At 49.9% G+C, this 15,082-nt stretch overlaps 1 protein-coding gene across 2 annotated transcripts in view; it reads left to right on the forward strand.

The window, feature by feature from the left end:
• The window catches only part of LOC128814355 (gamma-aminobutyric acid receptor subunit beta-4), a 73,843-nt gene extending 58,968 nt beyond the window's left edge, over nucleotides 1–14,875 (forward strand). The window contains exons 5-9 of one of the 2 annotated variants that reach the window (XM_053990121.1): nucleotides 3,697–3,779; nucleotides 8,496–8,633; nucleotides 10,196–10,348; nucleotides 13,004–13,260; nucleotides 14,303–14,875. In XM_053990121.1, the coding sequence (XP_053846096.1) occupies nucleotides 3,697–3,779; nucleotides 8,496–8,633; nucleotides 10,196–10,348; nucleotides 13,004–13,260; nucleotides 14,303–14,680 (1,009 nt within the window). In that variant the 3' untranslated portion in view covers nucleotides 14,681–14,875. The remainder of the gene's footprint in view (nucleotides 1–3,696; nucleotides 3,780–8,495; nucleotides 8,634–10,195; nucleotides 10,349–13,003; nucleotides 13,261–14,302) is intronic. The other variant, XM_053990123.1, reaches the window with a different exon arrangement.
• Nucleotides 14,876–15,082: the final 207 nt, after the last annotated feature.

Raw genomic sequence — 15,082 nt, forward strand, 5'->3', positions numbered from 1 at the left:
TCACCGAGTGAGTATCTGCTGCTCTGCTTTCCCTCTTTTAACCTCTCATTCTCCTCCGGCTCTTCCTCTCCAGGCTGCTTTACCCCGTGCATGCCCTGGTCATCCTCCTCTCTTCCCTCACCCTGCTGGTCTGTCCTGTACTCTCTGCTCTCCTCTCTGTCATCTCCACTCCTGCCTTCCCTATCCGTGCTCATGCCATCATCTCTCCTCATTTTTCCACCTCTTACTTTCCTTCCACCTTGATTTTCTCTTAATCCTGTTGAGACAGGAGCTCCTGAGTGTCAGCCCCCATCCATCCCCCTATCCCGTCCTCCCCATGCAGTCTCCCACGTGCCAAGCAAACCCATCTCTTCACACAACAGCTCAGAGCGTATCAAGGTAATACATTTATACACACGAAAGAATGAGGTGAAGGTTGGTGCTGTGGCCTTCTGGACCAGAGGTGGCACGTGCTGTGACCCCAAAATGTCACTGGGGTGACTGAGATTTGCTCATGCTCCCCTTTGACTGCGAGAGGTGCGTGAAGCCTCTCACCCCTCCATGAGTCCCACCTGCCCTGGGTACACAGCCACCAAAGGAGCTGCAGAAAGCTCTCCTTGGCCCCTCTGGGAGCAGGTGAATGTTGACTCTTCAAGCAGGGTCTATCAAAGGACAGTTGGTGTTCAGGATACTTCGTAAGATCTGAAGTGTAAAGAATTAAACACCTCCATCCTCTTTGGGATACGCCACTTGCTTTTCCCCAGGCTGGGTTGGTTTATCAGGGTTTAGGAAGCCCAGAGGCAGGACCTGACCTGGAGCTGGTGCCCCAGAGCAGCTGCCTCTTGAATCTTGTTCCACCCAGGTCCCCACGCCTGGTGGTCCCGCGGTGCTGGCGTCCCCGGGCTGGCCAGGCACTGCAGGTGAAACACTCTGGATGAGCAGGTGGCTGCAGCCTGGCACAGCTGTGGATGGCTGTGCCACCTCTGCTCAAAAACCACAACAAAGCCCGACACGGTTCCAATTTTACCTGCCCAAGCAGGTAAAATTGGAATCTTTATATGGGCAGATCCTCTGGAGTTTGGGATCTGCATCTAACTGGAGTATCTCTGGAGGATGCTGAGCTACACAGTGTGGAGATACCTGTCCTTTAATTGCAAAGAAAGACATTATCTGGCTTTTTGAGGACAAATGTCATCTTAATCTTGTTTTTCTCCTTTCTGTCCTACCTGTCCCTTCCTCGTGAATCAACGGGGCTAAATTCTGCCCTGATGTAAATCTCTGCTGATACAAATTGGTGTGATCTTGCAAAAATCATTGGCGTGGCTGTGGATTTATGCCAGCTGCCAGCGTGAGCAGGGTTTGGTGCATGGAGTGTGGTGGCCATATCTCACTGTGTCACGCTCTGCATTTCCAACCAGCACTGCAGGTGATAAGCAAATCCTGGCGAGAGGGTCCCTCTGTGAGCAGAGCAGCCTGCATGTCCTTTCTGCAGCCAACCCTGCAGCCAGGCTGCGTTTTTGGGATGGACACTGTGCAGAGGTTTTAGCCCGCGGGGCTCCACAAATGGGCTGGAAAATTTTCATTTAATACATTTTTTGCATCTCCCACTCTAGGGAAAGCAGGGGAGCGCGTTTGTGGCCGCGGTGTCCCAGGGGCGCAGTGCAATCCGGAGAGTGGATGCTGTGTGCAGCACAGGGGGATGACTCATCCCACTCCTCGGTCCCGGCCACCGCCGACTCTGCGCCTCCCACCTTGGGCTTTCCTGCCAAGGTTGCAGCTCCCCTTTTTGTTTACCCCCACCACCACAATGCCCAGTTACCCCAGCAGAGAGCAGGATTAGGGTGGGACAGGCATTGTGTTCCCAGCTGCCCTCCTAGAGCTGCCAAGCTGCAAGGCTCTGAAAGCAATCCACGCAAGGGCAAGGCAGCGGTGGTAATTTTTTTAAGTGGTTCCTGTCCTGTTGTCCTTCTGCCCCTCAGAGCTTTCTCCTCCACCCCAAATGCATTACAGATGAAAGGGTTAAGAGCTCGCCTGGGCCCCCTGCTCAGAGAGAGGGCAGTTGCAGTGTTGTATCTAGACCCAGTGAGGATATATATAAATTCCCTTCGTCTCTTTGGATCTATTTATAGCACGGCAGGCAGTGGCAAAGGCTCTCCTCAAGGCTTCATCTCCTACAAACAGACTTCACAGACAGCAGAGAAGATAAATTTAGCACACGAGATTTCTTAAAGAGCCAGCAGCTCTGCGGGGCTGCCAGCCTGCCCTGCCACAGCCCCTGCCCCCATACCCCCTCTGGGGCAGCCCTCTTCCACCTTCTTATATCCTCCCACCTTCTGCCCCCTTCCTCCCCATCTCCAATTTTATGTCCCGCTTCACCCATATTCTCCCCCTTTCTGGTCTCTTTTTCTACCATTGATGTTTTTTGCTCTTTTTTTTTTTTTTTTTTTTTTCCTTCTCTTTCACTGGTTCGCCATCTCATCCTCCCTGCTTTCTTGTTTTTCTTTTTTTCCCTCTCTTTTCTCTCTCCCAGGCCACAGGGCTCAGAAGATAAAGCTTTCTAGTTAACAGTTCACTGGTTATGCCTACATAGTAAAAAATGTGTAGCTTGATTAATGCCTTCCAGATGGTTAATTGAAAAAATAGGGGGAGAATGCAGCAATCTCTCCCCCTCTCCAGCACTCTGCACACATCCATCGCACGGGGAGAAGACTGCATCAAAGGGTGAGGGAGCAATAGATCTGAGAAACAGGGGCAGCCTGTTAACTCCAGGGTGGTGTTGCCATGCTGGGGAGTTAACTCTGTCCCTGCCTCTCATGCCCTCCTCTATCCCACCCCAAAATCCCCCATCTCAGAGATGCACAATATTCCTTCCAACACACACAACCCTCCTGGCATCCTCAGCTGAACCTCAGCACGGGCCCTGCGCTGCTCTGTGTCCTCCCCATGCCTCAACACCCCAAAGCAGCACCCACCCTCATCCTCTCCCCATATTTATTTTTTGGGGGATGCACACACCCGCACACACATCCCCCAAGTGTCTTGGATGACCACACAATCATTTGCACACGGGTGCCTCCGTTAGCGGGGCCGTGGAGCGGGAGGGCTCTGCCAGAGCCCTCTGGGGTTTTGGGGTTTGGGTTTGGCAGTGCCAAAGCGGGCACGATGGAGGGGCACGGGGATGGGGGGCTGTAATTAGGGGCTTTGGGGCAGGTCGTGAGGCAAGGGGGTGACAGTGTGGTCAGCAATATGTCACTGCTGGGTGATGGAATCAATCCACCCTCGGCCTCACGGACACGTGTCTGCTGTCTCCCTGTTCCGCGCTGGCAGCCTCTCCTCTTCCCCCCCAAGCCGGAGCTGTGCCCACTCCCGGGTTCTTTGTCTCTCTCCCGGAGAGGCAGAGCAGGAACACAGCAGGTCCCTCCCCACCCCGTTACCAGAGATGCTGCCTTGCTGACGTGAGTCACGGAGGGTTTGTGCCGTGCCACTGGGGGTGAGCCGCATCAGCCCCCCGCCCTGCACACCTCCCACCCCGGATCTCCCTGGTTTCCAGGGAAACAGCGGCCCCAAATGCTGCCTTTCACTTCTGCCTTTCATTTCTCCTTTTTTTCTTTTTTTTTTTTTTTTTTCTTTTTTTTTTTTTTTTTTTTTGTAAGACAAAAAGCAGACACAGGAGGGGTTTTTATTATTATTATTATTTTATTTTTGTTCCCCTTTCAGGATCACCACCACGGCCGCCTGCATGATGGACCTGCGGAGGTACCCGCTGGACCAGCAGAACTGCACGCTGGAGATCGAGAGCTGTGCGTATGCCTCGGGCACATCCCCTGCCACGCGGCGCCACCTGATGCCACCCGCCCTTGCCACAGCTCCCTGCTCCTGGGGATGCCTCCCAGGGCTGCTACAGCACCAGGCTCCCTCACCCATGGGGGAAATTCCCAGGAAATCGGAGCTCTAGCAGCAGGCTGGGCATTCAAATCAGTGCCAGGAGGGTGGTGGAAGCCTCCTTTAGCGTTAAGGAAGCTGTCCTTGCTCATGGCTGGCTCCACTCCGTGTGGGAGGTGGCACCCAAGCCCTCATCTCTGCCTGGATTTTCCCTGGATGCCCATGGAAATCCTCTTCCAGCTGTGCTGGTAGAGGAGGTCCGGCTCCCTCACAGAAATGCACGGCAGGTTCCCTCCAGGGCTGTCCGTGGCAGCCTCGGCCAGGATTAGCTGGGAATTGCTCCTTCCATCATGGACAGAGCTGGGAATTGCTCCTTCCATCAGGGACGGAGCTGGGAATTGCTCCTTCCATCAGGGATAGAGCTGGGAATTGCTCCTTCCACCAGGGACGGAGCTGGGAATTGCTCCTTCCATCATGGACAGAGCTGGGAATTGCTCCTTCCACCAGGGACGGAGCTGGGAATTGCTCCTTCCATCATGGACAGAGCTGGGAATTGCTCCTTCCACCAGGGACGGAGCTGGGAATTGCTCCTTCCATCATGGACGGAGCTGGGAATTGCCCCTTCCATCAGGGACAGAGCTGGGAATTGCTCCTTCCACCAGGGACGGAGCTGGGAATTGCTCCTTCCACCAGGGATAGAGCTGGGAATTGCTCCTTCCATCAGGGATAGAGCTGGGAATTGCTCCTTCCATCATGGACAGAGCTGGGAATTGCTCCTTCCATCATGGACGGAGCTGGGAACTGCCCCTTCCATCAGGGACAGAGCTGGGAATTGCTCCTTCCATCAGGGATGGAGCTGGGAATTGCTCCTTCCATCATGGACAGAGCTGGGAATTGCTCCTTCCACCAGGGACGGAGCTGGGAATTGCTCCTACCACCAGGGATAGAGCTGGGAATTGCTCCTTCCATCATGGACGGAGCTGGGAACTGCCCCTTCCATCATGGACAGAGCTGGGAATTGCTCCTTCCATCATGGACGGAGATGGGAATTGCTCCTTCCACCAGGGACGGAGCTGGGAATTGCTCCTTCCATCATGGACAGAGCTGGGAACTGCCCCTTCCATCAGGGACAGAGCTGGGAACTGCCCCTTCCATCAGGGACAGAGCTGGGAATTGCTCCTTCCATCAGGGATGGAGCTGGGAATTGCTCCTTCTACCAGGGAGCTCCCACAGCAGCCGTGGCTGGGAGCTGCCCTCCCCATCCTGCCCGTGCAGGGTCCCGGGATGGAAATGAGGTCCTGCTGCAGGCACGAGTGCCAGAATGTCATTCCTGCCACTCCTCAGCAGTTTGGGAACAGTTTACAATAGAACCAAGAAAACAGAAGGCAGGGAATTACCCACAGTTCCCCATGTTGTGATTTTGTTCTTAACCGGTTATGTCCAGCCAATTTGTTCATCAAAGCTGCATTTCCTCACAATATTCCTGAGACCAAGGCCGACATGAAGAGATCCAATTGTTTCCTCCCTCAGAGCTTTTGTCTTTTGCACACTTGCACTTTCGCAATCTGCAGGGCTCCATTTTCTTTGCTTCCACTTGACTCTGGAACATCAATCCTTTTAGGGCTGGATTATAAAACCAATGTACTTTAAAAAACAAAACCGGCCCAAACCTCAGAGAAAAAGCCCTTTTCTGATGCAGGGGTGCTGGGTTTGGGAAGCAGCAGAAGGCAGATGGGGTGCCCTGCCCCACAGCAGCTCAGGGCCCTTACCTGTAGGAGATAAGCACTGCCTGTTGATCCCATCCCTTCACCCCAAAAATAACTCTCACCACGTATACTCCTGCCTGTCTGCGTGCCAGGATCCAACAGAAACCTGATGAGGCAGGCTGCAAACAGGCTGCTAATCTGACATTTTAAGACGTCATATCAATACTTTTCGATATTTCAGATGGAAATGACTCGTCTTTGTGAAAGTTCGTTTACTTTTTAGAAGTAAAATGGAAATTTGGTTTTCTCTTTAAAGCTAGAAATCAAAGTGAAGCATTTATTTTTAGACCAAGCAACCTTTCCCTTTAGAAACACTTTTTAAAAATGGCTTCATGAAAAACATGCTCGATTTCATATTGCATAATGCCATAACAAAAAAAAAAAAAAAAAAAAATACAAAAATTGGTACCCAACACCATCAGGTCATAAAATAAATGGAATAGAGCTAGTTAACTGTGAGATCTCCTAAAATTAGTTACCGTAATTTGACATTTTCATTGCTGATCAGGAAGTAAATTTGAAGTCACTGCTGTTAAATTTGTGGATGATGAAGATAGCAGCGTGCGGGGCTTCGCTGGCTGCGCATTTGAATCCTTCCCAATCGGAATCCATCCGGAAGGGCTTTGAACACAGCGAGTGCAGAGCTCTGTGCCCGTGTGCGGGGCTGCAGGGCCATGCCCAGGGGCCTGGAGCCACACGGGGAGCTGAGGGAGGGACCACGGCCGGAGGTTCTGTGGCTCTGGCAGCAAGGGCTGGAGCGAGCCCTGTTACATAAACCAGGGGAGCGTGAGTCAGAGCTCAGAATTGATTGGCCTCTGAACGTGTCACGGAGATGGGGAAACAGGCTCTGTCTGTGTTTGGGTTCCAAAATTTAGGGAGGAAGCTGAGAAATCGGAAGAGGTTGAGGGAAGATGCTAAAAAGTGGTTCAAGGGCTGGAGCAGATGTTGTGCACTGAGTGAGAAACCTCAGTAGCTCAGCCTGGTTTGTTTACTGCAAAGGAGTTGGAGAGGTGAATTGCTTGCAGGCTGGGTTCACCTCTGCAGAAGGGGAACACTGTGGGGAAAGGGCTCGGGATCCTCCTGGAGAAATTCGGAACCATCACGGGAGCCTGAGAGTCTGAGGCAGACGAATCCCGATGTGAAATTGTACACAATGTTTCTGAGCTGGGAGGGTGCTGGAGCTGCTGGGATCAGGAGTGGGGGGACCTGGGTGTTTCCTGCTGGTTCCAGCCCTGGGGCTGAGTGATGCAAACACCAGGTCCTGTGCACAGAGCTGGTGTGTGAGGAGGATAACCCAAGGGTCCTGAAGCCCTGTGGGCTCCAAGGTGTGAGGGTTTACCACCCTGGGAGCAGGAACATGCCAGCTGGGGGAGGAGGTGGAGCCCTGGCTGATTTCCATCACAAGCAGATGTGGCATGGCATTTGGAAGATTGGGTTTATATTTTGGCACCCATGAATAAGTGCAGTAATGACTGAGAGCTCAGGATGTGGGCTTGGAGACTGCACAGTCATCAAATAATTCCGTTTGGGAAGACACCTCGGGGTGTCTTCTAGTCCAGCCTGCAGCTCAAAGCAGGGTCAGCTGTGACATCAGAGCAGAGTGCTGAGCCCTTTGCCCACTCAGCAGCTTCAGGATGACACTGTCCTCAAAGGTTCACCTCTGATCTGGGGTAACCCCCACAGAAGGATTTCTCCTCGGTGCTACATCCAGCAGCTCCTCACTGCCCTGATCGCAGGTGCTGGGTGTGGTGGCACTGTCCCCAGTGGCTGTGAGCCTGGCATGGCTGTGCTGCCAGGGTGGGTGGCTCGGGCAGGCTGCTGTGCTGCAGTGCAGGTGCTGAACATGAGCTGTCTGTGGGCACAGGTGAGGCTCACGCTCTGAGGGCAGCCTTACCCCGAGCTGCACCAAAGCCTGGCCATGTCCCAGGAAGCTTTACTGACAATCTGAGGCCACCCTTGTGCAGCTACAGCCAAAGGGCTTCAAAACACACAAGCACTGTTGATTTTCAAGTTGTGATGAGTCCTTGCCCCAAGGACGGGGCAGGGCTGTGAACGCCGCACTGGTGGGTGAGGGATTTCATGGTTTCGTCCCCTGGCCCTCATTCCCCACGAGTCCAGAGCACTTGGGGGTCACATTTGCAGCCCATGCAGCCCTGTCTGCCACGTATATTTTGGGGTTAAAGCAAGAAGCTTGGCTGAGTTAGCAAACCCATGGCCCTGAAACGTAAGGGATGAGAATTTGAGTCTGGCTCCCCTTCCTCTCTTCTCTCATTACCGCTCTTCTCCGCCAGCACTTGGTAAAACAGCCCCCAGCCTCAGAGACTCTGTTCACTTCTTGGATCTGAGTTTTGACTGAGAGGACTTAGGAAAGGGAGGTGCTCTGATCTTCAAACTTCTTTTCAACTGCTGCTGTAGATCTCCTTCTCTCTGGGAACGTTTCATACTGAGCTGCCCTGTTTACCCAGTCCCACCAGTCTGTACTGTGTGGTCTCCCCCTCCTGGTAAAAGGAGGCAGTTTTTGAACAGCAAAATGCTGTGTTTGGTGCATTTGACAGAGGCTGTGGTGCACAGCTCGCTGTCATGTCAGCCATGGAGATTGCATGGTGCAAGTCAAGGCTGGATGGGCCACAGCTCACCTCTTGCTCTGAATTCTAGCCAGAAGTGGGAGTTCTGGCCAGTTTTTCCTCTTCTCCTGGGGACTGTATTGCCAAGCTCAGCTGAAGAAGGAAAGTACATCAGCAGGGAGAGGCTAGGCTTGGTGTGGGCTTTCTCTTGGATCCTTTTCCAGATCACCTTAGTGCAAATGGAGGCGTGGTCTGGTCCAGCCTGTCAGCTTAGCTCTCCCTGTGTGCTCCTTCCTCCCTGCAGATGGTTACACGGTGGATGACATTGTCTTCTTCTGGCAAGGGAATGACTCTGCTGTCACGGGGATGGAGGTGCTGGAGCTGCCCCAGTTCACCATCATCGAGCAGAGGCTGGTCAGCAGGGAAGTGGTCTTCACCACTGGTGAGTCTGGTGAAGGGATGCGTGGGATGGGCAAACCTGCTGCTGGTCAACTGGTCTGAATCCCTCTGATTCAGATGCTGCAAATCCAGGCTTCACCTTGGGGTTCCTCAAAAAAAAAGTGACTTCTGTACCCACCAGCTTTGCTCTTTTCCTTTTCCTTTTCCTTTTCCTTTTCCTTTTCCTTTTCCTTTCCCTTTCCCTTTCCCTTTTCCTTTCCCTTTCCCTTTCCCTTTCCTTTTCCCTTTCCCTTCCCTCTTTTCCTTTCCTTTCTCCTTTTTTTTTTTTCTTTCTCTTTTTTTTCTTTTACTTTTTTTTAAATGTCTGCTTCTCTTCAAAGACTTTCAGGATCATTTTCCCCACTGCAATTATTCCCATTTCCTAGTCAAAATAATGAGTGAGCTCAGAATCTCTTCAGAAGGTTCTCAGCCTTCATCTGATTTTTATGTGGTTTACATCTGGGTCTCAAGGCTAATGTGGGTGCAATAGCAAGGAGAAAATATATCCATTGAGAAGCAAGTGGGCTATGAAATGATGCAAACCCATCTGTACATGGCAATAAAAAGGTTTGGAGAGAATACCTGGGACGGTTCAGATGCTGCCAGCTGGAAAGTTGGAGGGGGTTGGATTTTGGTTGCTGGTCTGAGGTGGAGTTCACTGCCAAAAGAGCACAGCACACGCCTGTCAAAAAAAGACTGGTGAAATATTGTGTTCAAGCCATCCAAGAGGCACATGGTGGTGAGAGAATAATACCTCCTTTTTCCCAATCTACATCCTTGATGGTTTAAAACTGCTGCTTTCTTGTTACTTTAGCTGCCAGCCAGGATTACACCCATATTTCAGGCTCCTGTGTTGCCTGAGGGACAGAGGTGGGCAGGAGGAATGACTTGGACTTTGTCTCACAGCAATGGAAGAGGCACTGCTTTGTCCTTGTCAAAATTAGCCTGCTCCAGTGGAAGGATTGTAAAAAGTACTTATTGTCCTCACTATCCTCATTAGGTTTGCTAAAAGATTAGGAGGAAGTTGCAACAACTTGAAAATAATAAAAAAGAGACCTTCAGATTAACTATCAGTACTCTATTTGCATATGAATTTGCCCAGTCTGACCATAATCCATTTTTAGAACAGCATGGGAAAAATATGATTCAGATCTTCATTGCTGTTTGGAGGCAGAGCTGGCACATGAAACATTGGAAAATCATCTCGTGGCACCCAAATATAGGGTTAAAGTCTCCTGTGTAAGCCTCCATCATATTGGCTGGCACCATAATAGCAATTCCAGCACTGAACAGCCATTCTCCCATGATGGCTGATATAATAATGTGACTTATGTAGAGTTTCCTTTCTTCTCAATACTCTGGGACAACTGAGCAGATTCTGAAGGGACCCCTTGCAAAAACTGACCAGTCTGCAAAACCAGCTGCAGAAAACAGGAGATTTCTCATTTTTCCTGCCTCTTGAGAACTCTTTCCAAATAAAATTTCAGTTCCTAACCTAAGCTCTTAGCACAAATCCAGCCTTGCCCTCCTCTCCCACCACATCCTCCTTTGATGTCTCATTGGCAGGTTCGTATCTGCGCTTATCCCTGAGTTTCCGGATTAAGAGGAACATTGGTTACTTCATCCTGCAGACCTACATGCCATCCATCCTCATCACCATCCTGTCCTGGGTCTCCTTCTGGATCAACTATGATGCTTCTGCTGCGCGAGTGGCACTGGGTATGGACCTTTTCGTTGTATTTTGGAGGTGTTTTCTTGAGGGAGATCAGCTGTAACAAAGAAAATCCCTTTTCTTTATGAGGTAGCAAATAAGCAAATCTGTCAAAGTTGTCATCCCAAATGGACATTTTTTTTTTTCTGAGAAAAACTTTAAATTTTCAGTCAGAAGATTTACCCTTTTTTTTTTTTCCCGTTTAATTTATTTTTTTTAATTCGTACTTCCCAAACTGGAGTCTGTTCTATTTGAACCAGTAAAAGTCCTACCAAAAATTTCCTGGGTGTGAGTTTAAACTCTAAACAAAAATGTAGATGGTCACTGGTTCTCAGGTATGTGGGACATGCCCTGAGTTCCTTTGCACTGATTTTCTTAAGAAGAGAAATCTGGGCACCTCTTTGTCAACAGATGTGCTAGGCGTGGTCAGTTGCTTGATGATTGCTGAGCTGGACGGCCAAAAAGTTGTATGGGAATGGTTAAAAGATGAAAGAAATAAAAGAAGGGGCACGACATGTTTTTCTGATAGCTCAGGCCCCATACAGACACTCTGCAGAAGACCTTCAAGGCCAAGGCAAATGTGGGACAGTAGTTAAAGTCCAAGTTCTTCTTTGGCACACGCTCCCCTAAATAGGAATGTTTTCCTATAAGAGGGGGGAAAAATGAGGTCTTTTTAGCAACAGAAGGGAAGTGGGGGTGGATGGCAGATGAGGGTTTGGAAGGAGGAACAGGAGAAAGGGGGGGATGGCTGGCGTATGAGAATGGGGCTGTGTGACATGAGGGAATGTTCTGAGGCAATAGGAGAGGTAAGGAGGGAGCAGGGTTGGATCTCTGAGTGGGACAAGGCTCGGAGAGGCAGTGCAGCTCAGGTAGAGGCTGGGTCTTACAGCAAAGCTTGGGGGCTTCAAGTAGCTCTAGGAGAAAGAGTTTGAGAAGACTCAGAGGAGGGGTGAGTTGTACAAAGGTATAAAAAAGGTGGTTTGGCTTTGCCTGCTTGGAGAGGCTGGAGCAGGGAGACAGGGAGGGAAGAAGAAGAACTTGGTAAATTAAAAGGGTAAGTTGCATTGACAGGAATGTAATCAGAGAGAGAAAAGAAGACCATGGCAGACATTGTGAAAGCACAAGCAAGAGGGTGGAGGTGAGATGCACAGCTGTTGGATTTCTGCTGATATCTGGACTCAAAGGAGAAGACAGAAGAAAAACATTGTAGATCAGAACTGCAACAGCTCTCCCTAAACTGTTCCTGACAGTTCTCGACCTAACTTATCCATAAAAGCTCCAAAAAAAAGAAACTCCACAGCCTCCTCTGGTCATTTTACCTCCAGATTTACCTGCTTACACAGTCAAAGAGCTCCTCTTCGCCTCTGCCCTAAGTCTCCATTGCAATTTGTCCACTTCTCAATGGAGACATGGAGAACATTCTATTCTCCCCTTCCTTGCCTCAGATTTCTGTATGTTTAGACTACTGCCTAAATATAGACCATATTGTGTGCATACAAATATATCTCCCTTCTGTTTACCCAACTGAAGGCTAATAGTTCTCTCAGTCTGTTATCAGGAATGACACCAAAGACACAGCGAGGGTGAGGGGAAGCAGGCCAAGCAGAGGTCCAGGGTGCACAGACAGCCAGCACTCTACAGGTGGGGCTGAAACCACCGGAGCAAATTAAGGTCATGGGGATTATTAGAGTTCCCAACAGGGAGATGAGGAGGAAAAGGGAGAAAAGAACATCAGCAAGGTAGTAAGAACAGCTAGAGAAGCAGAGGAAGACTGGGTTGAAGAGGAAGAGTTACCACCCCCAAAAGAAGTATGAAGGCTCATTGCCATGTCTTTGGAGCTGGCAGAAGGCTGTCAAAGAGGCAGGTCTGAGGCCATGCTGACATTCCAGAGAAGGGAAAAGTCCAAGAAGAAGCTAGAAGCTGAAGAAGAAGACAGAAGCTGTGAGAGTAATCATAGTGAATCAGGCTTTTGGAACTGAGTAGATGGGGACAAAAGTGTTCACAAAACGCTTATTTAAGATGCAAGAAATGTGAGGAGGCCTAAAAAGGAGAGTGTGAGAACCATGGGAGGAATGTGTACGAGTGATAATTGATGTAATGAATGGTAAAGCTGGTGAGAGGAAGGTGGGAACTGATGGGGTCAAGGACAGAAGCCTACAAGGCAGGCAAAAAAAAGAGAGTACCATGGAGAGGAAATCTCTTCACTCTTTCTCCAGTTCATGGCATTGGAAAGACACAGCAGCTTATAAAGTCATTATGCCAAGGATGCTGAGGCATTCAGTAGCCCACAATGAAGCCTCATGAGTTCACGAAGGAGAAAAAACGGAGGAGAAGAGGGTAAAAAAAAGGCAAACCGGAATGTTTCCTACCACACTGAGAGAAAGAGGGAAGATCAGGGGGACTTAAAGAAACAGGGATGCTGATCCCCATCATGCTGATGATGCTCAGCTCGGAGACTTTCTCCAACTGTTTGCTGCTGGATCATTTTCTGCAGCAATTTGTAGTGAGCATGTGGGCTTAGAATAATGACAGCTTCCTTCCCAGTTGCACTGCTCCCACCCCTCCTGAGGCTGTCCGGCTGGAAGGAGGGATGTGGGAGCTGAGAACGGCATTCCAGGAAGCCGTCGCACGTGGCTAACAGAGCACCTGCCCTCTCCTCACAGGGGTCACCACGGTGCTTACCATGACAACCATCAACACCCACCTGCGGGAGACTCTGCCCAAGATCCCCTACGTCAAGGCTATTGATGTTTATCTCATGGGCTGCTTCGTCTTCGTGTTCCTGGCACTCCTGGAATATGCTTTTGTCAACTACATATTCTTCGGCCGAGGGCCCCGGCAGCAGAAGAAGCAGAGCGAGCGCGTCAGCAAGGCCAACAACGAGCGCCACCGTTACGAGGAGAAGAGGGTGAGAGAGCAGGTTTGTCCTCTCCTTTCATTGTGGCAGGAGAATTCAGGCTCTCCACTGGGTGAGCTGTGGAACAGCCTTTGTGCTCATGGCCACAGATGAACCCCAGTTTCCCTTGTCTGGTGATTACTGGGAATTTTTCCGCCTTGATCATCCTCATCCAGTCCCACCAGAACCCTCCTCCTTGCGTGGGGCAGCCAAAAGTCCCTCTGTGGCTTTTGGTCCTCCTGTGTTGGCAGAATCACACCTCCCCCACTAAAAGAATTGCTGCAAGCACAGGTGGCTGCTCCTTCTACCCCAGCAGCAGAGGACAACCCTCAAATGCAGCATGTTCAGAGCTCACAAATGACCCCATCAGGGGTATAGTCACCAAACTCTGGGGAAGAAAAGGAACTCCCCAACACCATCTTTTAAGTATTAACGAGTCAGGCATTACTTTACTCTGGCCAGGATGTGCAGTGGAAATTACTCCAACCACATGTGATTATTTACTACCAGAATTTTCACATGTATATAAATTTTCAATTTATATGTTAAAAAAAAACCCCAAAGAAATTCTCATTCTTTGGTTCTGCGTTACACAATTCTTCGTATTTGATCTCCTATTGGCTATTGATCCCTTCACCTTCAATGCTATTTTTGGTCCTCATTCTTTGGCTCTCTTATCAATCTCTTTGGCTCTCTTATCAATCTTTTCCCAGACTGGGAACCTGCCAGGGGCTTAATGTCTGTTAATGTGTCTCTATCTCCTGGCTGTCTTCTGGCTACTTCCAACCTGTAGATATTAAGCCGTCAGAATCTAGGAATCTTCTTTTTGTTGATTGAAGCCTCACCCAGTGAGACTCAAACCCTCGATTAACAGAATCTTTTGAAGAGAAACCTCAATTTCTACCTGCCTTTGGCAAAGGCAAACCAACCCACGACTTAAAGTTACTTTAAAAGTTTATAAGTTACATCATTTCCAACAGTATTACTCCCCAGAAATCTGTTCAGAATCACCCCTAGTGGTGCACAGGACACCCCAGTACCTCTGTGTCTGTGTTCCCTGTTCCAGGTTGACCCTTACGGTAACATCCTCCTCAGCACGCTGGAGATGAACAACGAGCTGCTGGCCACGGACATGATGAGCAGCGTGGGCGACTCTCGAAACTCTGTCATGTCCTTCGAAGGCTCAGGAATCCAGTTCCGCAAGCCGCTGGCCTCTCGGGATGGCTTTGGCCACCACCCGACCCTGGACCGCCACGTCCCGCTGACCCACCACGCCGCCGCCCGCAACCGCGCCAACTGCCGCCTGCGCCGGCGGTCGTCCAAGCTGAAGCTCAAAATCCCAGACCTGACAGACGTCAGCACCATTGACAAGTGGTCACGGATCATTTTTCCAATCACTTTTGGATTCTTCAACCTTGTTTACTGGTTGTACTATGTAAATTGATGCCTGCGGCCTCCGAGAGAGATAATAGGGACAGACACTCAGACAATGACAACACAGGAGTGTTGCGGTCTTTTGGGTTTGGGTTTTACTCTTTACTATCATTGTCATTTATTCCTATGGTTCATTAGATTTATTCTAAGCTTACTCTTCTCTTTTCAGCACATGTAGAACCACGGAGTGTGGGGTGGGGTAAAGGGAGAGAAAGGTAAGGGAGGGGGCTTGGTTTCAGGGAGGGATGTGTTTGTCTTGATTTTGGTTTCCTGCTGAAGGACTTACACCATTGTAAAAAAAAAAAAAAACCAAACCAACAAAAACAACAAAAACCAAAAAAAAAAGGAAAGAAAGAAAAAAAGAAAAAAAGACAGAAAAAAAAAAAAGAAAAAACACACAAAAAAAACCCCA

This window comes from Vidua macroura, chromosome 14 (assembly GCF_024509145.1).
Source record: "Vidua macroura isolate BioBank_ID:100142 chromosome 14, ASM2450914v1, whole genome shotgun sequence".
NCBI lineage: Eukaryota > Metazoa > Chordata > Aves > Passeriformes > Viduidae > Vidua > Vidua macroura.